The sequence below is a fragment of the Nymphaea colorata genome, chromosome 14 (genome assembly GCF_008831285.2).
Source record: "Nymphaea colorata isolate Beijing-Zhang1983 chromosome 14, ASM883128v2, whole genome shotgun sequence".
NCBI classification, from domain to species: domain Eukaryota; kingdom Viridiplantae; phylum Streptophyta; class Magnoliopsida; order Nymphaeales; family Nymphaeaceae; genus Nymphaea; species Nymphaea colorata.
Genome location: NC_045151.1, coordinates 1,227,417 through 1,252,261, shown reverse-complemented (window position 1 = coordinate 1,252,261; position 24,845 = coordinate 1,227,417). Strand labels below are relative to the sequence as shown.

At 38.9% G+C, this 24,845-nt stretch overlaps 1 protein-coding gene and 1 pseudogene across 3 annotated transcripts; both read left to right on the top strand.

The window, feature by feature from the left end:
• The first annotated feature begins 12,283 nt into the window (after positions 1 to 12,283).
• Positions 12,284 to 24,705, top strand: LOC116267635 (cysteine-rich receptor-like protein kinase 44; annotated as a pseudogene).
• On the top strand, positions 19,934 to 22,983 carry LOC126409226 (uncharacterized). 3 transcript variants are annotated; one of them, XM_050075215.1, is made up of 3 exons: positions 19,934 to 22,072; positions 22,163 to 22,367; positions 22,464 to 22,983. In XM_050075215.1, exons 1-3 carry the CDS (start codon positions 21,742 to 21,744, stop codon positions 22,750 to 22,752), a joined length of 825 nt encoding a protein of 274 aa, XP_049931172.1. In that variant the 5' UTR covers positions 19,934 to 21,741; the 3' UTR covers positions 22,753 to 22,983. The 3 variants fall into 2 exon arrangements, 1 of the variants encoding a protein (XP_049931172.1); XR_007572054.1 differs by having other exon boundaries at positions 19,934 to 20,085; positions 20,204 to 22,367.
• Positions 24,706 to 24,845: the final 140 nt, after the last annotated feature.

The window sequence follows — 24,845 nt, the reverse complement described above, 5'->3', positions numbered from 1 at the left end:
ATCCAATCTTTGGATTGAAATACTAACTGCAAGTGGTATTCTTGGTCAACAATGAATATAGATAATTAACTCTGTCAAACAACGAGCCTATCTTTGGATTGACCCGCTATTTACATGGAAACCTGAAAAATTATCACATATTCATTGTCCTGTATACTTAAACCTGACCAAGCAACAATCATTCTTTGGGTTGATCAGTGCCCGCATGGATCAAGTATACTATCATCCAATGTTCAAAACAGGCAAATTCGTACAACAGAGGTCACTTTGGCGACATAAAATACAAACTTACTCATTTCAAACAACAGACATGTCCAAAGATTAAATTCATAATCCAAATATTCATCTAAAGTACACACACAAATTTAAAAACATGCAAAACATGATACATGAATTAAAATTTACATATAAAATTGTCATTCATTGAATCTAAAACCAAATGATTCAATGACGTGACACATACAAAATTGCCTTACATGAATCTAAAACTTGATGCATAAACCAAATTATATACAAATTTGCCCTACATTAAATCCAAAACCAAATGATTCAATGATATGAGCCCAAAAGAGTCCAAAATTTTATAAACCGATACCATAATTGTGCTTAAGTGGGTCAAGAACCACTGAATCGTCCTTAAAGTGGCCCTTATCGTTCTTAAACCGCAACTAGAACACCCACATGCCCCTAAATAGGACTGAACCGGTCTAAAAATTGGACAAACCGGTCAAAAATAGACCGTATCGGTTCTAAAACCCACTGAACCGGTTAAAATTGGCTAAAAACGGTTCCAGAACTCAATGAACCGGTCTGAAAAGCCCTGAATCGGTCTAAATATCAAGTGAACCGGTCTGAAAATTCCCGAATCGGTTCTAAAACTGAATGAACCGGTCCCAAAATGGTCCGAATCGGGTTTAAAAGGTCCGAACCGGTTCTAAAACTGAATGAACCGCTCCACCAAATGTCCGAATCGATCCCCGAAGGTGCGAACCGGTTCCAAAAGGGTACGAGCCGGTTTGAAAACCAACTGAACCGGTCCAGAAAAGATCTGAATCGGTCCCAACATGTCAGAACCGGTTCTGAATCGAGTTGAATCGGTCTGAAACTGAATGAACCGGTTCGATTCTTTTCAAAACCGGTTTGATAATAACGAACCGTTTCTTAAAAGTTAAACCATGGATAGTTAAACCATTAAATCGGCAAACGAATTTTTTTTTTTAAAGCTAATGGATCCGGATCGGGTCTGCAAGACCCGACCCGGTCCGCCCGCCCGCTCGACCGCGCGAGCGATCGCAGGCGTTGCCTCCACCGGGAGGCCACCCAACTGCGTGGGTGGCCGCCAGGACGGCCGGCCGTCGCCCGCCAAAAAAAAAAAACGGCCAATACCGCCGGTTTTCTCCTCTGCTTTTGCAAATCTGCCCCTTTCCAATTTTGTGCGTTTGCATCGAGAACGAGAGAGCCACCGGAGAGCTGGGTGGGCGCCGGCGAGAGGCACGGCGACGTCCAGCGACGGGAAACTCCTCCGGTGGTGGAGATGCGCAGGTGGGTGCCGGAATCGGGCCCTCCCGCTCCACTGCCCTCCCTCTTGTCGCCTACCCTGTTTCCCCTTTCTTCTATCGCCTGCAACGCCCGATGCAAGGGAGCCACCGGTGTTGTTGGGTGGTCGCCGACGGGCGCCGCCTGGACGGCCAGAAGCCACCCGTCGCCCATCCGGCGACCGACGCCCACTGATCCGGCCGTCCCCTTCCTTATGCGTCGTCTCCATATGGCTGCAACGGAAGCCCGACGGCTTCCGTCGCACGCCCTTCACATTTTTTTTTTTTTTGAAAAACAAAAACTTGCAGTCGAAGAATAAAAGGGGAAACATCCCAATGGGAATAACGTACAAAATCATCAATAATCAACGATTTAACGAAGAACATAGGCTCTGATACCAATTGTTGGGATTTCTCCCCATAATGCATATACAAAACAAAAAATATATACCCTAAAACAGGATCATGCTCATGCTAAATCATTGAAATAAACGAAACCTTAAACTGAAGCGAAAGCGTACCTGAATCCATCTGATCTGGTGCGCGGGAAGATCGCAGCAGGGTCTTTCAGAGTACGTGCGGTGCGCTTGAGGTCTCTCTCAGATGGGGAAGAGGAAAACCCTAGAAACCAATGTTTCAGGCAACCCCTTGCACGACCCCAGGGACCACTACCATTTTATAATAAGAACAATTACGGATTCCACCCATCAAAGAGTCCGTATTCCGTACCGGTATCTATACATTTCAAAATTACCTCATACCATCTAAAATAACGTAATATCCTGAAATGCAATCACTTAAGCGGATATTTACATTAAGACAGCCATAATGTCTGAAATTCCTCATAGACATATGTCGGCCCACCAAATGATCTTACATGCACCCCATTTGGGAGAGTTTTCCGAGCAATCACAAATATTCATAAGGGAGATTTGATAGAAGTTGAAGAGCATACGAGATTATTCAGCTGCAATAGCTTTACCCAAACTAGTGGCGATATTTCGATGAAGGCTAAACTAAAATTGAAGGTTGATTTGATGAAAGGTGAGACTAGTTTCTCGCAATCTTTGATTTTGGTGGTTAAGGAAGGGGTAAAGCACCCAATTTTTGGGTTAGCATGGAGTGTTGCTGTTGTCTTAAAATTGTCTGTAGATCTTTCCTTTGCATAGATGCTTCTAGTGGATTTTATCCCTTCCAAGTTGCATGTTCCTGTGAGCTTTAGAGCAATGAATCTGGCGTACCATAAAGGATGGTCGAGGAGGTTTCGAGATGGGCTACCTACATAAATCTCCTCACTCAATTTTCTATTACAACACTTTAGGAAGATCCAATACTTGCTGGTCGCAACATCCTGGCCTTGAATCACCGTTGGGTCCCATGACAAGCATTTGTGCTCATTTGATAGTGCTGGACCAATTAATACGCTTATGCTCCACCAACATCATATGAAAAAGGAAAGGGCAGGCTGACGCTTTCTCAGTAACAACTCGTGCTTGGCCGCTCGCTCGGCGAGCGGCCAGGCCCCTATATTCCTCGAGAGCATCAGTTAACTACAGTTTCATACTGGAAGCTTTCCTCAACCATCGAGTCCTGCATCATCTGCAGAGAGCTAGTGTTAAACTCACTTAGACTTTGCTATGATCACGTAATACATTTCTCCCTGATGCTCCTCTATGTCCTCGTTCTGACCGTATATCTTCCTTTTTCCAAGCTCCTAGAGCCTCGTTCTGACCATTAAGTAGGACTAGTTGTTGTTTCCTTTATTGGTTTGCTTATCTGGGAACAAGAAGCCTGGAGGAACCTCGCGTAGCAAGGGGTCATCCTTATAGGTTTTCTCCCCTCTCTCTTACCTGGGTTGAGTGGAGTTTGCAAATTCCACTTCCTAGAAACCCACATCAGTAACTGTGGCTTTGGTGATTCCCTGACTCTTACACTTTCTTCTTTGGACACGCTCATCCCCAATCTTGGAACCAGAAGATTTGCCTATTTTAAGCTACTTGCATTTTGAGTAGCATGCCTATTATTTGTAGCTGCGGCTTCATGGCCTGTGTCTTCAGCTACTCCATCGACTTCCCACCAGAAGCCATCTCAGCTAGGATACTGTCCGACCTGCTGAAGAGGAGTCTGGTTGATCTGAAACCCCAAATCATGGGACCCCTGCCAGTGTGATATGGGCTCATCATCCTCCATGTTTTCTTCAACCTTCAACATCAACTGTCAGCCGCCCAACCTGAGAAGCTCTAAGCTATAAGAAAGAGAGAGTCCATTGACAAGATTGCCCAAGTCGCTTTAACGTGGTCTGTTGAGCCGGAATGAGTATAGCAGTTCGAGTCTCCAATGGTTGTGTGGATGTGTTATGAGCAACATGGTAGCCTTGTGGAGTATCATACTACTTAAAGTTTTAAGCAGCAAAGGATGAAAACTGGGAGATTGGTTTGCCCAATGCTTGTAAGGCAAATAAAAAGCCAAAAAACAGTATTTTTTTAAAAATGTGGTTCATCACATAGGTGTACTATGCTCAATGCTTGGTCAATTTTTCAAGAGGAAGAAGGTCTTCATTTCATTGGAATCTGGTCTTCTTGATGTGGTTACTGTTTACAAGAAAGCAGAGTCGATCCTTATCATCCTTCCTATTTTGATTTGCACAATTATCATCGATTTGGGAAGGTTGGATTAAATTAGTTAACATATCTTCAGTGGCCATGTTGAAAGCACATGTGCTCCTCATCTTCCGACACCATCTCTTTGGTTGATGAAACCATTGATTGGTTCATACTATTATTGAAAAGAAAATGAAATGGAAATAAAATCAAATATTATACCTAAGTAAAAGGTAACTTGCTCAAGATCCTCATGTGAGGATGAATGCCACAGCAACAATTCTCATATAAAGGAGAAATGTATACTTCCACAACAATATTTGTGGAAGGAGAGAATATACACTTCTTCTCATAATACTTTACCACAAAAAGGGTCCAAGTCTTACTGTTTCAGTATGTTTTTACTTTGTCATCTACCCCTATTTATAGGGTTATGTAATAACCACCATGCTTAGAAAAAAGGGGGTGTGTTTTCCAAATCCACTCTCTCTACCTTGTCAAAACTTTGAATTCGAGAAAAATTCAAATTTGTATATGAGAAAAAAAAATCGAATCCTTTTTCCCATCCTACTCTGATCCAAATCCAATTTCTGACAACTAGCATCCTTAGAAATGTAATATATATACGAACGACTGACATGAGAACCGGCCCTTAAACAATTTACCTTGTTTACTTGAGTTTATTTCAGCTTTTAGGAGAGCAGATCCGATGGATGGACCAACATTTGACCTGGCCACTGTCAGATTTGCTACCAACGATTTTGCAGCGGAAAACATGCTCGGGGAAGGAGGATTTGGCGCAGTTTACTGGGTATTCAGTATTTTGTTTTACCTCTGTTTGCAAAATACCACATATGAAACTGAATGAAACTGATACGGGATTTGTTTTCTTCATTAACATGCACTTTGTCAGGGCGAACTACTGGATGGTCAAGAAATAGCTGTGAAGAGACTATCACGCAATACAGGGAACGGTCCAAAGCAATTTGACAATGAGGTGCAAACACTTGCTAAACTTCAACACAGAAATTTTGTCCTACTTTTGGGAGGCTTTCTAGAAGGTGGTGAAAAGATACTCATCTATGAGTTTGTGCGCAATGCTAGTCTGGACAATTTTCTCTTCGGTAAGCATGTTTCAGTTCTCGCCCTTGTTGTTTACTTAGGCGTTTTGGTTGTTTAATGATGGGGTCAGAGATGTTGTGAGAAGGGGGCAGGCGATACCTTTCAATAGGGATTGCACGTCCAAAGCCCAGATTCTTATATTTTCCTTTAGTTTATTAGGCAAGTTAAGTGTAAACTGCTTTTTTACAGTCACTTGCTCGACGTTTACTTGAATCTAGTGGTCTGTCTGGTGGTGAGTTTGACAAACTGGAGGGGTTGGATCGTAAGAATCCTAAGAAGTCGTAGGAATGTAGGAGCAAGGAATTCTCTTGTTTTCTTACGAAGAGATTTCATTTCTTTAGCCAACTGTAATCTGCCTATAGATGTAGTATCACTCCTTATGAAACCAGTAAGCTGCTATCTGTGAAGCATTGCTTGTGTTGTGGACCTCTTTGTTGAATTGGGATTTTTTCTTTCTCTTTGTGAAATTGTCTTTGTATTTTAGCTTTTAGTTATACAAATTATGGATCACATTACTAAAAAGGAAGAGCACAACTTACCTTTATTTTTATTTATTTTTCTTTTGCTTTTAAAGGAGAGCCAAGAAAGCGTGTGCAATTGGACTGGGTAGTACGTTCCAAGCTCATAAATGGAATAGCAAGAGGGCTTTTATATCTTCATGAAGATTCTCGGCTAAGAATTGTTCACAGGGATCTGAAGGCAAGCAATATTTTATTAGATGAAGACATGAACCCCAAGATCTCAGACTTTGGCACTGCAAAGATCTTTGAAGATCTTTGACACATGCCAAACGCAAGCTGAAACATTTGAGATTATGGGGACTCGGTAAGTTGGTTGCTGCTTGTTGCACTACTCGCCTTTGCAAAAATGAAAATCATGTACCAATATTAAGTGTCAGACTGTCAGTGCATCTGATTAGTGCAAATTTATTGGCAGCTTCTTCCTGAAACCATATTAGTTCAGTGATGTTTACAGTTGAGCGGAATTCTTCAAACAGATTAGGCCAGTGATTGCTATTAACTTGTCCCATAACGTCATACCCCGGCCTGATCGGGCCCAGGCCCGATAAAAGCTGCCTGGGTTTCGGTCCAATGGCAGCTCGATAAATTTTAAATATTTTTTTATTTTATTAATAATATATATTTTATTATTAAAAATGTATTTTATATTAAACAATTATTTTATCTTTTTTAAAATATTTTTTTTATTGTAACTGGGCAGGGCTTGGGCTCGGGTTTCAGACATCGGGCTGGCCCAAACCGATGCCGAGGTCTAGTTCCAACAAAAACCTGACGACCTAAGTTACCATGTGATGGGCTGGCCATATTAGATCCCGACTTGCCTATTAGTTTGCTTCCCGTACAGACCTACATGGGCTGTAAACTATAATACAAGAGAATAGTAAGTTCAAATATACAATGATTTATCTTTTGTTGGGAATTTACTATGACCTTACTCCCACTTCATTTTGACATTAAACTTTCTCTATCAACCTCCCTTGAGGGACATGTGTCTTCGTAGACAGTACCCTATCGGCCTATCCAATTCCAGGGTAGTCCACAATACCAACCATAATGTCCTAGCCTAAAAGTTGACTTGAGTACTTTGTCTTTAGATCCTAACTTACTGCTCGCATGCTTCAATTTAATAACTAATGGGCTGTAAATTAAAACTAGGATAGATAAATATTGTCAATACTTTCCAAAATTTTAAACACAAAATATTTCCCAACTGATTCCCATAATTTGGGTTGCATATCCTATCTCCCCGTTTGCCACTTAAGATGCACCTAATGCATTTATTGAAAAAAGAACTTTCACATGCAATTAACAATTAAGAGAAGTGTCAACATCTAAACATTCTAATAAGTTTTAGTTTTAACAGTTTTTTGCTTTTTCAAATTTTTCTCCAGTGGATATATTGCACCGGAATATTTTTTTGAAGGAAAGGTTTCAGTGAAGCTAGATGTTTTCAGCTTTGGTGTTTTGCTGCTAGAGATCATTAGTGGGAAAAGCAATTGCTCCTTTAATCATCAGGAGACAGATGAGAACCTACTAAATTATGTAAGTGATTAACATTGTTCTTGCGCTTCTGCAATTTAGTAGTTAAACTTCATCCTACTGGGTTGTGTTTAAACTGCAATATCTAGGTCACTTGATGTCTAAGCCATTTCCAAGCAAAGAGCATGTTCAGTATGATATCAAGAATCTAGATGTAATTAAGGCATTGCTTGTCTTTCGTTCTTTTTTTTTTTTTTAGTTTTCAAGCCTAAATAAAAACACCCAGCCATTCATAGTAAACAATAAAATAAATGTCATTTTTCAGGCATGGAGACTTTGGATGGAGAACAAGGCTCTACAGTCTACAAGTTGTGGATCAAACATTGGATGGAACATGTGACAAAAATGAGATATTGAGATGCATCCATATTGGCTTGCTATGTGTCCAAGAAGATGCATCAAGCAGGCCAAAAATGTCCAAGGTAGTTGCGATGCTTGAAAACAGCTCTTTGATTCTTCCATCCATTTTGGCTCCTGCCCCTTCCATCTGTAAAATCAGGAACATTTCTTTGGGTCCACAAACCAGCTCAACCATATCACGGACTGGTTCAGAGTTTGGTTCATCTACTTAGCGAAACTTTGAACTCATAAGAGGAGGAAGTAGTAGAGACGGTAATTTGTTCCCTGCCCTTCAGGGTATCGTTTGTTCTTCTGGTGTTTGAGCTGTGTACGTGTTGATTAGTTTACTGCAGTCCTGTTCGTTGTTGGTAATACTTCTTAGTGAGATGTGGAGATGCCTTATAAGTTCGTATTCCTTTGATGACGAGATGAATGTGTACTTCCTTATTCACAAGGATAAACCACTTTCTCGTTTGTATCATCTCAATGTAATCTTCCTATAGTTGTTAAGACCATAGATAAATGATCTCAAAAAATTGCAGAGTGCATTTATATAGGACTCTTTATGAACTTTGATGACCATCTTTACGTAGAAAACAGAAAAAATTAGGTTTCTCGTGGCTGGAGCTGTACACGAGTTGAGCTGGCCGAGCTCCACTCAACTCATATATCGTTCGGCTTGAGCTCAAGTTAAGTTGTACAATGTCAGCGCGAACTCGATTTGCGCTCGACTCGATAGCTTGAGTGCTGGATCAAGCTTGAGCTCAAGTTGTTTAAGCTCATTTACCAATTCTCTGTTTGACTTGATCGATTTCCTTGGTTTTAAGTTTGAAAATTACAAAATAAAAAAATAACATTGATTAAACGAGCTTACTTGAGTTTAATTGAGTAGAGTTAATGTAACTCAAGCTCGATTTCTTTATAATCGAGTCATGCTTAACCCAGTGAGTGAGTTTAAGTCAAGCTCGAAGTTGGCTTGACTCATTGTACAGCCTGGCTCGACTCATTATACAGCCTTACTCGTGGCAGAGTTAACTTACTGCAATTTGGAATGACCACTTTCCACTTGAAGAGCTATTAGTGCCACCAATCTTAACTGTTTTTCTAAAACAGACGACTACCAAATACCACTTGTTGGATGAACATTAACTTGGAAAATATTTTCAACTGGTGCAGAAATAAAAAAGAATATTGGAAGAGAGGACGTATTTTAAGGGAGACCATGTACCTTTATCTATCAGACATCTTTCTGTGAACAATTGAATTTTGAGAGCTTGCTCGAAAGTGAAAACAAGAAAAAAATACTGAGAAGTTGTATGAAAGGGAATCTTGGTCCAACTGGGTATGTAGTAAGATACTGAGAAGTTGTATGAAAGGGAATCTTGGTCCAACTGGGTATGTAGTAAGTAAGACGGCATGGCGGCTCTCACAAACAAGAGAGAGAGAGAAAGAGAGAAGATGGTGGAAGGATCAGTGAAGGAAGAAAAGGAGAGCGCTGTGTTGCTTCCTGTGCTTCGATATCCCAAAGGATGTTATCAATTGGATGTTTTGCTAGCTCGACTGCGTTAATCTCCTCCATTGCTCCCTCGTTCACAAGTACCATAATACTTTGTGGAAGGCTTTTTATGTGTTACTATCAGCTTTTGATATATCAGTCTTGATATTCACAGCAGTCTGTCTTGCAGAAAAGAAAATAAGGAAGAAGAAGACCAGAGTTGAGAAGGGAGATGACTGCCATAACTGCACGCAGTCTCAACCCTAAAATTTATTATTGCACGTTAGATATAAGACTTGAATAATAAACCAAAAGGGTACAAAAAATTACTTCATATGCCATTAATGAAACATAAACGCACATGAGAAATAAAATAGAAATGAAGCAATGCCTATTTTTGACGGTTTTGGTTCTCGATCAAGATCCAAACCTGTCAGGCCATCCTTTAACATCCTCCCTCACAGTGCATGTTCCTTATAATGCACAACTTGCTATTGAGAAACCAAAATTGATGACTAGTCAAACCTTTTGTAAGCAAATCAGCAACTTGATTATCGGTTTGAACGTAACATGGCTCAATCTCCTTGTCCTCAAATTTTGAGGAATGAATTGTTGATCAATCTCAATGTGTTTCGTCCTACTATGAAGAATGATATTAAAAGCTATGCTGATGGCACTTTGATTGTCACACAATAAGGAGGATAGAATAATAAGCTCTCCTAAATCGCCTACTAAATTTCTCACCCATGTAGCTTCCGCGGTCCCTACTGCCATAGACTTATATTCAGTTTCTATACTAGATCGACTATGGCCTTTTGTTTCTCACTACTCCAAGTAACGAGATTTCTTCCAATAAAAACACAATAGTTTGAAACTGATCTCCTCTCATTTGCCTGCTCAGTTTGCATCTATGTAAGTAATTAGCTCATGCCTTTTACAAGATGAATCACTTCTGCAACCGACAAGGCTCGTATGACCGTTTCTAGGAGCATGCATAAATGTTGAAACTGATCTCCTCTCATTTGCCTGCTCAGTTTGCATCTATGTAAGTAATTAGCTCATGCCTTTTACAAGATGAATCACTTCTGCAACCGACAAGGCTCGTATGACCGTTTTTAGGAGCATGCATAAATTGTGACACTTGATTCAAAGAATAAACAATATTTTGCAGTGAAAGTAAGATATTGTAACATGCTAACAATGTTGTAATACCTTGTTGGATCATGATATATGTTCTTTTCTTGTGAGCTCAACTTTTGATTTAATACACTAAGAGTACTAACAAGTCAATGAAATATCTCATGCTTAGGGATGTCAATGGATTAGATTTGGATCATATATATCCTTAATTATATCTACTTTTTTGGATATTCACATATTCAGATTCAAATTCAGATTCAAATTCAAATAAAGAAAAATCATATTTGAATCCAAATCCAAAGTTTGATTTTATAATTCGAATCCGATCCGATCTTATTTTTATATTTATATCCGAATCCAAATTTTGAACTGGATTTTGTCAATTTTGAAAATTTAATAGCATTAGATACATGATATTTGTTTAAAAATGAATCTGATCCGAATCTGTATCCAAATTTGATTGGATATTTATTTATATCTAAATCCAAATCCAATCGGATGCCATTTACTAAATCCGAATCCGAACCGATTTCTTAATCAGATATTAATTTTTTTTCCATATCAGTTTTTTTTGGATTGGATCGGTCGGATATCTGATTCAAACAAGATGTATTGACATCCCTACTCATGCTTGTCTTGCTCAAAAGATTCAGAGTGTATATTTGGTGTGTCAATGTCAAGGTATCTTGTTGTCTATCAATCTCCACACCAAGAAAATGTCTTAGCTCTCATAAATCTTTTATTTTAAAACTCTTCACCAAAAAATTCTTTACTTTACAAATATAGTTGTCACAATTTCTAGTGGTAACAATATCATCGACATATATGAGAAACTAAGTAGTGATGTTTTTGCTTTGATAAATAAAAAGAGAATGATGAAGAGTGCTTCTATGAAAACCATATTGTTGAATTTGTTAGGAAAGTCTATCAAACCACATAAGCTTGCTTTATAAACCCACTCGTAGCCGATTACATCTTTCTCATGAGGCCTTGGAACAATTTCCCAAGTCTTGCATTCATAGAGTTCCTCCATCTCTTGATTCATAGCTTTTAACCATTGACATGTTTTGGAAGCTTGATTGTAAGAACTAGGTTCTCCATGTTTAGTAGTTTGAGCCATGAATAACTGAAAGTCCAGATAAAAAATTTTATAACTAACCCAACGATAAATGGGATGACGAATGCGTTATGATCTTCTTATAGACTCTCTGGTTCCTTCATGAATTGTGTCGCGATTTCTTCTATGTTAGACAAAACCAAAAAATTGTTGAGGAGCAGCTTGTTCCACATAAGAACCATCATTCGTCTCGAGTATGTCTACATAATAATCATCATTGGATTGAACTGTTTTTAATTGTGCATGTACAAGAGGACAAGAGGATATACATGACAGACTTTCTCTTCACAAGAGTTCTGAATTCAACCACAGGTTGTAGATTTCCTTTTGCACCGAGATTGAATCAATGAGGTCATATTCCTCATCAAACTCATACTCATCAAATACCACATTTCGTGAAGTTTGTATTTTCTTACTGTTAGGATCATAACATCTATATTCCTTATAATCATCCTTCTGGGGGTGCTGAAGGACCTAACTTCAATTAAAAAAAATACTAATTTTCAAAACATTACTTTTAATAGGAAGAGAATATTGGTAGATAGGTACGAGACAAAAGATAAATCCACTTGATTGGGGTAGGGAATAAAAAAAACTAAACATTTAAAATTGATCCCTTTTTATCAAATAGGACATCAAAAAACAATAATTTACCTTAAATGAAAAAGTAAAAATCGATCGCTTAGTATGGCCTTCCTGTCGGCGATGTATCGTTCAAGTTTACTCTCCAATAGAGCTAACGTTGTTGAAGATAGACATCCCCCGCCCCCTCCTCCTCTCCACCCATAGAGGAAAACTCTTATATGGGCCATATTGATGCACAAAATTTCTGATATGGTTAATGACAAAAGTACTATGACAAAAGTACTACTCGTTCACATAAAAAATGACAAGTTTTTGGTAAAATAAAAATAAAAATAAAAAAAGTGAAATGACTACAAAAGACATGTTTTTTTAAATTACATAAAACAACCCCCTTCTTTTATTATGCACGTAAGCTACGCACACATAACAACATACACAACCATTACTACAGATCTACAAAGACTATGAAATGAGCAGCAATCCATTTCTCTGTTGGCACTGCTCTTAACACCACGTTCCCCAAGTCAAGTGAAGATAATTGTGTAGGTGAGTCCCACCAAGCACAACAGTTTATGCATTATGGAGACACGAAAATAGAGCCTAACTTGTGACATGGAGCTTGAGATGGCCTTCTGATTTTGATTCCCATAAATGCTATTGCCTGAATTGTAGACAGTGGAAGACATTACTTTCGGCGTGTATGTTACGTTGTGATTCAATTAACTCAACATTTAATTACAAGAAAATGTTGTTCCAAAACCGCACAATCATCGCACAAGAGGTGTCACTTTCGGCGTGTATGTTACGTTGTAGCCTATGATTATAAATTCTGCACTCGCGTGAAAACTTTTTATGGTTATATGACAATGTTCTAGTTTTAAAATAGGTCAAGTTGGCGATAGATTGAGAAAGAGAGATGTTTTCTTTTTTTTTTTTAAGGACCCGTTTGATGGCCCGAAAATATTCTATAAACGAGGACATATTATTCAAATGTTTAAATTGATTCTTTTTTATCAAGTATGAAATAAAAAAAAAAAAACTAAACGTTGTTGAGCTGGTTTTTGGAAATATGTTTCTGAATACTTTGGAAAAAGATGCCCGTTACTTCAAATTCCACTATTGATTTTTCTAAGCTTGAGGGAAGACTTTTCGTAGAGTTTGCATCGCCTTTCATCATCCATGATTGGAAAATGGAATGGGTGTTCCCTGTTAAAGCAAGCCAAAGCTCCCCAGCCGAGTTTATGTTCGCGCCCTTCGCACGGCTTTCCTGCCGGCGACGCATTGTTCAAATTTCTGCCCGATCCCCCAACTAGAGACGGTTTACTCTGTAATGGGGCTAACGTTGTTGAACATTGGCATCCCCCGCTTCCTCCTCCTCCTCCTCTCCATCCATGTCCACCATGCAATGAGCAGCAATGAATATCTCAAAAGCCGCTGCTCCGTTGATGCCAAGTACTCGGACGGAGACGAATTTGAAGTCAACATGGACAGCGTCTTCTCCACATTGAAGAACGAAGCCCCTTCCATCGGTTTTCTCAATACCACCAAGGGCCAAGGACCGGAAGAAGTTTACGGCCTGGTTCAGTGCCGGGGCGACGTCGGCGAGGAGGAGTGCGGCACCTGCATCACTAGGTCCACCATAGAAATCGTCCAATACTGCCCCAACACGAAGGATGCCATCATATGGCTTGAAAAGTGCCAGCTGCGCTACTCCAACACCAACTTCTTTGGACTCCTCAACCTCAATGATTCCTATCCTTGGTATTGGTATAACAGTACGGTGGAATTCCCGGAAGCATTTTACAGGGATTTGGGCAGTTTGCTGGAGAATCTCACGTCTGCAGCGACAACAGAGCCTTCGAGGCTCATGTTCGCAAGGAACGCGACGGAGTACACAGATCGACAGACGCTCTACGGGCTGGTACAGTGCACCAGGGACGCCAGCCTCGCAGATTGCAAGGAGTGCCTGGAGACGGCCATCTCCCAAATCAACTCGAGTTGCGGCGGTTCACAAGGCTGTGAACTTCTCAAGGGAAGTTGCCGTGTGAGGTTTGATACGAATATTTTTTATAGTACCACCGACACAACAAGCCAATCTCCTTTCCCCACAACAAGCCCATCTCCTCCGCCCAGTTCGACACCTCAAAATTCAAGCCCTCCACCGATTGGTACAGCCAACACTCTGTCAGGTTATTCACACACACTCTCTCTCTCTCTCTCTCTCTATCTCTCTCGGTAAAGTATATTTTATACTTGCAGGGTCGCAGAAAAGCAAGAGAAGAAAGCGTGTCTTCATCATATTGGTCATCTCTATCTTGATTGTGGTTCTCATTAGTTGCACAATTTGTGGCTTTTACTGGTGGAAAAGAGATTGCTTTCGGAGAAAGGAGTTGAAGCCTGGCCATCTGCAGGGGAACGAAGAAGAGGACGCCTTGCAACAAACAGGTTTGTTACAAAAAGCAACAAACAACTTAAGAGAGAGAAAGAGGAGGGGTAGGCAACCACAAGTCTTGTTTTGAAAGTTCTCACGACCTCACCATCAGCCCTTTTAGCCTTGGTTGCAAATACAACACTTGTCCTGACAGTTTACATGAATCACAACACTTGTCCAAGAACTTTACCTCCAACACCAATAAAGATGTACGAACCAAGACAAATTGGTCTCAACTCAAGCTTAAGTTTAGTTAGGCTCAAGCCCAGATCTGAATTGAGCTTAGTGAAGCAGTTTATGAAAAAATGAAAAAGAAAAAGAAAATTTACCTTTAACCTAAACGCTAATGACCAGGTTTACTACGAACCTAATCCTTACTATTGCAGCTATTTCTTTCTTGCATTAATATTACTAGGCACCTTCTGTATACCATAGATTTGTTTCATTACAAGCTAATTTAATCAAGCTTAAGCGAGCTGAGCTTGACAAGCTTGAGCTCAACTCGTTTTTTTCAAACGAATTCAGTTTGGGAGTCCAACCAAAATTAACTTGACTCATTGAATATTAGAACTGCTGTACATCTTACCGCCAACCCCTCTCGTCTTTATTGGGGTATTTTTTGAATTATTAAAATAATTGTCTTTTAACTTTTTCTTACTTGTTTTCTTACCATTCTTCTCCCAAAGCAGCCCCTTTCATTTGTTTGAAGGGTGGGTTTTCTCCATTTGCCATGGAGGAGAGTCAGTGGAAGAGAGAAGGGGCTGCTCATGTAAGATCCAATGTAGATTTTCAGCCTTTGTTGTTTGTTTTCAAAGATGAATTAGAACTTATGAAGTTAACATATCATCAAAGTTCAATAATGAGTCAAATTTTATCGGGTTTTAAAATCAATTGATATATATATATATATATATATAGACCACTTGAGTAAAAAACAAAAATCATACCCATCAAAATTAATTATTAAATTTATTTTTGCCAGTTAACATTATATATATGATCTCACATATATTAAGTTAATCATTTTTTCATTTAAATAATATTTTTTAATAATAAAAGAGACAAACGGTCTTGTAATATCTAAATTTTGATAGTAAAAAGATCAATTTTTAAGAATAATTTAAAATAAAATATAATTTACATTAAATTAGTACTTATAAACACAAAAAGAGGTTTACATTTTGTTTAAACCACTTTGTCACAGGTCTGGTTTTTATCAAGTAGTATGGTATCTACCCATTAAATATATATATATATATAAAATATAAATAAATAAAGTGAACCTTGGCTTGACTTATTTGTCAAATGATTTCTTTTCCTCACATTCTCATAGTAACTATAAGGAAGAGAGAAAAAGTTTACTATGGATTATTATTATCCCAACCAGTATACCTATATCCATCTTTTGTTGTAAACATTTATACTTTTTAATCAATAAAGTTGGGAGAGCCCCCTCCCTATCAGGAATTGTTGCTTGGGAGCCTACTGAAGAAGAACAAATTTGCAGTGAAGGCAAACTGCAGCCTCCATCAATTTTTCAAGACTGAAAGAGGTTTTCCTTGGAAATACCGGTTTGCAAAGAGAGTGGGGGTTTAGGGTTTATATGATGGAGACTGATCTTGCAGAAGGGTGTCTGATTCTTGGCGATTCTTCGACGAAGAACAATGGATATGTAATGGAGAAACGCAGCTTCAGGATCAAATTTAAGGCCATTGAGCCAAGGAAGTCATGGGCAAGGAGGAGGATGATTGGAACATCCCTCCGCTAGACGTGATGGAGACTGAAGGTCGCCCCAAGATCATCATTCAAGAAGGAGACCGTTCGAAGATGGCGGCTCCATTCCAGGGGTATGAAGTAGCCACTTTCATCGGTGCTTCATCGAAGGTAGGTATCGATTATGTTTTTGCTTCCCAAGAACTACTATGGAAGGGCCTTATTTCGCCTAGATCCGCAGTGTTTGTCAAAGGGGATTTCCTGATTAGGGTGTCAAATGAAGGCGAACTTAATGCCATCCTAATGAAAAGAGCTTGGTTGGTTGCTGGTAAACAAATGGTGGCGCATCATCGGCGAGCGGCCAGGCCATCATTTAACTACAGGTTCATACTGGAAGCTGTCCTCAACCATCGAGTCCTGCATCATCGGCAGAGAGTTAGTATCAAACTCACTCAGACTTTGCTATCATCACGTAATACATTCCCCCTGATGCTTCTCTATGTCCACGTTCCGACCATAGATCTTGCTTTTCCCAAGCTCCTAGCACCTCTGGATGATAGGGCCCATTAAGTAGGACTAGTTGTTTCCTTTATTGGTCTGCTTATCTGGGAACAACAAGCCTGGAGGAACCTCGCGTAGCAAGGGGTCATCCTTATAGGTTTTTTCCCCTCTCTCTTACCTGGCTTGAGTAGAGTTTGCAAATTCCACTTCCTAGAAAACCACATCACTAACTGTGGCTTTGGTGATTCCCTGACTCTACACTTTCTTCTTTGGACACGCTTATCTCCAATCCTGGAACCAGAAGATTTGCCTATCTTAAGCTACTTGCATTCTGAGTAGCATGCCTATTATTTGTAGCTGCGGCTTCATGGCCTGTGTCTTCAGCTACTCCATCGACTTCCCACCAGAAGCCATCTCAGCTAGGATACTGTCCGACCTGCTGAAGAGGAGTCTGGTTGATCTGAAACCCCAAATCATGGGACCCCTGCCAGTGTGATATGGGCTCATCATCCTCCATGTTTTCTTCCACCTTCAACATCAAATGTCAGCCGCCCAGCCTGAGAAACTCTAAGCTGTAAGAAAGAGAGAGTCTATTGACAAGATTGTCCAAATCGCTTTAACGTGGTCCGTTGTGCCAGAATGAATATAGCAGTTCGAGTCTCCAATGGTTGTGTGGATGTTTTATTAGCAACATGGTAGCCTTGTGGAGTATCATACTACTTATAAAGTTTTAAGCAGCGAAGGATGAAAGCTGGGAGATTGATTTGCCCAATGCTTGTACGGCAAATAAAAAGCCATAAAACAGTATTTTTTTTTTAAATGTGGTTCATCACATAGGTGTACTATGCTCAATGCTTGCTCAATTTTTCAAGAGGAAGGTCTTCGTTTCATTGGAATTACGATGTGGTTACTGTTTATGAGAAAACAGAGTCGATCCTTATCATCCTTCCTATTTTGATTTGCACAATTATCATCGATTTGGGAAGGTGGAATAAATTAGTTGGCACATCTTCATTGTCCATGTTGAAACCACAAGTGGTCCTCATCTTCTGACACCATCTCTTTGATTGACGTAACCATTGATTGGTTCATACTACTACTGAAAAGAAGATGAAATGGAAATAAAATCAAATATTATACCTAAGTAAAAGGTAACTTGCTCAAGATCCTCATGTGAGGATGAATGCGACAGCAATGATTCTCTTATAAGGGAGAAATGTATTCTTCCACAACAATATTTGTGAAAGGGAGAGGAAACACACTCCTTCTCATAATACTTTACCAAAGAAAAGGGACTAAGTCTAACTGTTTCAGTGTGCTTTTACTTAGTCATCTACCCCTATTTATAGGGTTATGTAATAACCACCATGCTTAGAAAAAATGGGGGAGTGTTTTCCAAAACCACTCGCTCTACCTAGTGAAAACTTTGAATTCCAGAAAAGTTCAAATTTATATATGAGAAAAAAAAGTGAATCCTTTTTCCCATCCTAGTCTGATCCAAATCCTATTTATGACAACTAGCTTCCATAGAAATGCAATATATATACGAACGACTGACATGAGAACCGGCCCTTTACCAATTTACCTTGTTTACTTGAGTTTCTTTCAGCTTTTGCGAGTGCAGATCCGATGGATGGACCAACATTTGACCTGGCTACTATCAGATCTGCCACCAACGATTTTGCACCGGAAAATAAGCTCGGGGAAGGGGGATTTGGTGCAGTTTACAGGGTATTCACTATTCAGTATTTTATTTTACCTATATTTAAAAAATACCACTTATGCAAAAAAAAAAAAATATTGAGTGCGTGGGAGAGACGCTGCCACCAAAACTGAATTATTAACATGCACTTTGTCAGGGCGAACTACCGGATGGTCAAGAAATAGCTGTGAAGAGACTATCGCGCAATACAGGGAACGGTCCAAAGCAATTCGACAATGAGATGCAGACACTTGCTAAACTTCAACACAGAAATCTTGTCTGACTTTTGGGAGGCTTTCTAGAGGGTGGTGAAAAGATACTCATCTATGAGTTTGTGCGCAATGCTAGTCTGGACAATTTTATCTTCGGTAAGCATGTTTCAGTTTTGGCCCTTGTTGTTTATTTGGGCGTTTTGATTGTTTAATGATGGGGTCAGAGATGTTGTGAGAAGGGGGCTGGCAATATCTTTCAATAGGGATTGCACGTCCAAAGCCCAGATTCTTATATTTTCCTTAGTTTGTTAGGCAAGTTATTGCAGTGCAGGTTTAAGTGTAAACTGCTTTTTTACAGTCACTTGCTCGACGTTCCCTTGAATCTAGTGATCTGTCTGGTGGTGAGTTTCAGAAACTGGGGAGGTTAGATTGTAAGAATCCTAAGAAGTCGTAGGAATGTAGGTGCAAGGAACTCTCTCGTTTTCTTACAAAGAGATTTCATTTCTTTAGCCAACTGTAATATGCCTATAGATGTCCTATCTCTCCTTATGGAACCAGTAAGCTGCTATCTGGGAAGCATTGCTTGTGTTGTGGACCTCTTTGTTGAATTGGTAATCTTTCTTTCTCTTTGTGAAATTGTCTTTGGATTTTAGCTTTTAGTTATATAAATTATTGATCACATTACTAAAATAGAAGAGCACAACTGACCTTTATTTTTATTTATTTTTCTTTTGTTTTTAAAGGAGAGCCAACAAATCATATGCAATTGGACTGGGCAGTACGTTCCAAGCTCATAAATGGCATAGCAAGAGGGCTTTTATACCTTCATGAAGATTCTCGGCTAAGAATTGTTCATAGGGATCTGAAAGCAAGCAATGTTTTGTTAGATGAAGACATGAACCCCAAGATCTCAGACTTTGGCACTGCAAAGATCTTTGACACATACCAAACACAAGCTGAAACATTTGAGATTATCGGTACTCGGTAAGTTGGTTGTTGCTTGTTGCACTTCATAAACTTCCTTTGCAAAAATGAAAATCATATACCAATATTAAGTGCCAGTGCATCTGATTAGTGCAAATTTATTGGCAGCTTCTTCCTGAAATCAATGTTGTACGTATCGTACGATACGTATCGTATCGTTTGAAGAAAACGATACGATACACCCCCCCTATCGTAAAAAGGGGGTGTATCGACCCTATATCGCACGTATCGTACGATACAGGGCCCGTATCGTACGATACAGGGCCCGTATCGTACGATACGGGGCGATACACCCCGTATCGTACGATACAGCCTAAAAACGCAAAAGGGGGCCGTGACCTTATTCGGCTTCTTTTTCAAATTTTTCTTCCGTTCTTCATTTCTAACGCTTGGATAGTGCCGTGAGGGAGGGCGATCGTTCATTTTCACCGTGAAAAACTTGATTTTCATCGTCAAATCGAAGATTAAGTGGTCGATTTGTGCGTGGGTGCTTGATTTTCGTGGGAAGGAAAGAGGTTTTCTTCATTTCAGACATTTCTTCTTCGTAAGGTATGAAATCTCATGTTCTTACCATGTATTCTTAATTTTTTACCGTATAATCGTAGATTTGAAGACTTTGAGTGTTTTTCATTAAGTTTACCATAGGATTTCGTTTTTTTTTTTGAAGATATGGATCCTACATGGCAATGGTGCGAAAGGGTGAAGGAGAATAACCGTTTGAAACTCAAATGTGGCTTCTGTGGGAATACACTTTTAGGAGGGATTATTAGAATGAAACACCATTTGGCAGGGACCTCCAAAGATGCGTCTCCTTGTGTTGGAGGACCAAACAAACCTTTGCCTCCATTTGTGCGTCAACAATGTTTAGATATGCTTCATGCTTTACGTCAAAAGAGAATACAAAAAGAAATTGAAGATGCAGATGTAGGCTATAATGTGCCTTTGGAAGATGAAGAAGAAGAGGAAGAAGCTTATGAATGTGATGATGAAGACGATAGCAGTCTAAGAACAGATTTGGAAACCTCAAGAGGTAGAGATCGTAGAGGAAAAAGGATTATGTATGAAGGAGGTCGATCTGGCATAATGGGAAGGAAGAGGAGAGGCACAACAGATGTTAGGGCCAGGCATGGTATGCGACAACCTAGTGGTAGAGTTCCTACTGGTAGGTCTAGTGTTGGCTCTATTAAGAGTTTTTTCCCTTCATATACCAGCCCAGGTGGTCAGCCGCAGATTCGTGCTGCTATGACATCTAAAGATATGCTATATCATGCACAAAAGCAGGTAAGGAAATGGTTTTATGATGCATGTATTCCATTCAATGCAGCTAATTCTCTTCAATTCCAAGCCATGGCAGATGCAATTGCTTCTACAGGCCCCAGATTCAAAATGCCATCATATCATCAGTTGAGGGGCAAAATTCTTCAGGATACAGTCAAAGAAGTGTTTGAGCATTGCGATGAGTTGAAATTATGTTGGAAGGAAACAGGTTGCTCCATTATGTCAGATGGTTGGACTGATACAAAGTCAAGAACACTTGTAAATTTTCTTGTTTATTGCCCTAAAGGTACAATGTTCTTGAAATCTCTTGACTTGTCTGATGTTCCTAAGACTGTTGAGATTTTATTCAATGTTTTTGATAATGTCGTACAAGAAGTTGGACCTGCAAACATTGGACCTGCAAACATTGTACAGTTTATTACAGATAATGCTGCAAATTATAGAGCTGCAGGAGATTTATTATTTCAAAAGTATAGAACATTTTATTGGAGTCCATGTGCCACTCATTGTGTTAATCTAATGCTTCAAGATCTTAATGAGATGCATGATATGAAATCAGCCATTGACCAATGTCAAGAGGTAACAAAATTTATCTATAATCATGCATATGTATTGAGTTTGATGAGAAAATTTACAAAAGGAGTTGAATTAATACGAACTGTACAAACTAGATTTGTCACAAATGTATTGACTGTGCAGAGTGTGGTGAAACAAAGAACTCCTTCGAGACAGATGTTTGCTAGTGAAGAATGAGCTGCATATCCACATGCTCATAAAAGAAATGCTTCTTTAGTTGTGGATATTATATTCAATAACGTATTTTGGGAATCATGTGTGAAGCTATTGAAGGTTTGTGTTCCATTAGTTAAGGTTCTCAGGTTGGCTGACAGCGAGGACAAACCTTCTATAGGGTACTTATATGAGGCTATGGACAAAGCAAAAGAGGCAATTCGAGACAACTTAAAGGAAAAGAAAAAGTTATATATGCCCATATGGAAGATTATAGATAAAAGGTGGACTGGACAGCTTCATCAACCTCTTCATGTAGCAGCTTATTATCTAAATCCTGCAATTAGATTTTCTCCTACATTTAAGAAGGACAGAGAAGTCATGCATGGTTTGTTAGATTGTATTAATGTGTTAGTGGAATATTCTACAGAACAAGATGCTGTGCACAATGAGTTGGATCTATATGATAGTTGTTTTCGGAACATGGGACTACCTGCCGCCGTTCGAGCCAGGACAATGATGCGTCCAGGTAAATACATAGAAATTTTTAATTTACTTTGCATTTGTTACATTTGATTCTTTTAAAACTTTCACATTGATTTGTTATATTTTTGTTTAGATTTGTGGTGGAATAGGTATGAGTTTGATTGTCCAAACCTAGCACGTTTTGCAGTCAAAGTCCTCAGCCAGACATGCAGTGCTAGTGGATGCGAAAGGAACTGGAGTGTGTTCCAACATATCCATAGCAAAAAAAGGAATAGGCTCGAACATAAAAGGTTGAATGACCCTGTCTTTGTTCGATATAATATGAGGTTGAAACAAAGGTAATATAGGCATATAGCTTAATTAATGTTTATATTTTTTGTACAATATATTTATATGAAATTATATACTAACAAATTTTCTCTTATTTAATGTAGAGAATTAGAAAAATCATTAGCAAGGAAGCACACATCTCAGTTCGATCCTATCAGCTTGGAAAATTTTGACGATCTAGAGCCATGGATTGAAGAAGAACCAGCTACAATATTTGATGATGAAGATCTTGAATGCTTCAACCTTGAAGTTGAAGCAACAGAAGGCTTTGTTGATGAAGGAGAGTCTGCTACTGCTGGTGCTGGTGCTGAATATGTTGGTGAAGATCTTCCAATTCTTGACGATGAAGAAGAAGAAGAATATGAAGATGAAGATGATGAAGATTATGAATGATGAATCATGAATGAGAGTCAAGTCAAGAGTGCTTTCATTTTATATGTATCAAAAACTTAAGAGTTATGAATCTATGGTTGTTGAACACTTGATTGAATGTTTTATCATTTATGACTTTATCACTTTATGGCTTATGGCCTTATGCTTTGTTGAATGATATTGTATTATTGTTATGAATTTTGATGTTTATGAATGATGAACGCGTAAGTTTATAGCAATAATAAGTCTATCATTATCTCAAACATGTTTTCTATAAACAATTTATTATTTTTAATTTTTTCTGATTTTTTTATGAATTTTCTGATTTTTTTAAAGTTTTTCTGATTTATTAATAATTTTTAAAAAAAATTTACGATACGGTTACGATACGGTACGATACGTTACGATACGGCATATCTTAAAGCCCAACCGATACGGCTTACGATACGCGTTTTACAACATTGCCTGAAATCATATTAGTTCAGTGATGCCTACAGTTGAGCGGAATTCATCAAACAGATTAGGGCAGTGATTGCTATTAACTTGTCCAAAAACGTAGGTTAGCTGGCTAATCTTCATCATGGATGTCTGAATGTTTCCCACTTTGTTCAGTCACTTCCCACAAAAACCTGACTACCTTAGTTACCATGTGATGGCCTGGCCATATTAGATCTGACTTTCCTGTTGATTCGATTCCGGTACATACCTAAAAAGGGCTGTAAATCAGAATTCAAGAGCATGGTGAATTCAAGTTTACAATGATTTGTCTTTTGTTCTGAATTTACTAGGGCCTTATTCCCAGTTCATTTTGACATTAAACTTTCACTATTGACCTACCTTGAGGAACATGTGTCTTCGTAGACAGTAATCTATCCAGTTCCAGGGTAGTCCACAATAGCAACCATAATATCCTAGCCTAAAATTCGACTCGAGTATTTAGGCCCTAACTTACTGCTCACATGCTTCAATTTAATACCTAATGGGCTGTAAATTCAAAATTTCAAACTAGGATAGACAAATATGGTCAATATTTTCCAAAATTTTAAACACAAAATATTTCCCAACTGATTCCCATAATTTGGGTTGTTGCATATCCTATCTCCCCTTTTTCCACTTAAGATGCACCTAATGTATTTACTGAAAAAAGAACTTTCACATGCAATTGACAATTACGAAAAGTGTCAACATCTAAACATTCTAATAAGTTTTAGTTTTAACAGTTTTTTGCTTTTTTAAAATTTTCTCCAGTGGATATATTGCACCAGAATATTTTTTTGAAGGAAAGGTATCAGTGAAGCTAGATGTTTTCAGCTTTGGTGTTTTGCTGCTGGAGATCTTAAGTGGGAAAAGCAATTGCTCCTTTAATAATCAGGAGACAGATGAGAATCTACTAAATTTTGTAAGTGATTAACATTGTTCTTGTGCTTCTGCAATTTAGTAGTTAAACTTCATCCTACTGGCTTCTTGTTTAAACAACAATATCTAAGTCACTTGATGTCTAAGCGATTTCCAAGCAAACAGCATGTTCAGTATGATACCAAGAATGTAGATGTAATTAAGGCATCACTTGTGTTTCTTTTCCTTCCCACCACCCCCCCCCCTCTTTTGAGTTTCCAGGCCTAATAAAACACCCAGCCATTCATAGTTAACAATAAAATAAATGCCATTTTTCAGGCATGGAGACTTTGGATGGAGAACAAGGCTCTGCAAGTTGTGGATCGAACATTGGATGGAACATCTGACAAAAATGAGATATTGAGATGTATCCATATTGGCTTGCTATGTGTCCAAGAAGATGCATCATGCAGACCAAAAATGTCCAAGGTTGTTGCCTTGCTCGAAAACAGTTCCTTGATTCTTCCATCCATTTTGTCTCCTGCCCCTTCCATCTGTAAAACCAGGAATATTTCTTTGGGTCCACAAACCAGCTCAACCGTATCAGTGACTGGTTCAGAGTTTGGACCATCTACTTAGCGAAACTTTGGACTCATGAGAGGAGGAAGTAGTAGAGACGGTAATTTCTTCCCTGCCCTTCAGGGTATCGTTTGTTCTTCTGGTGTATGAGCTGTGAACGTGTTGATTAGTTTGTTGTAGTCTTGTTCGTTGTTGGTAAT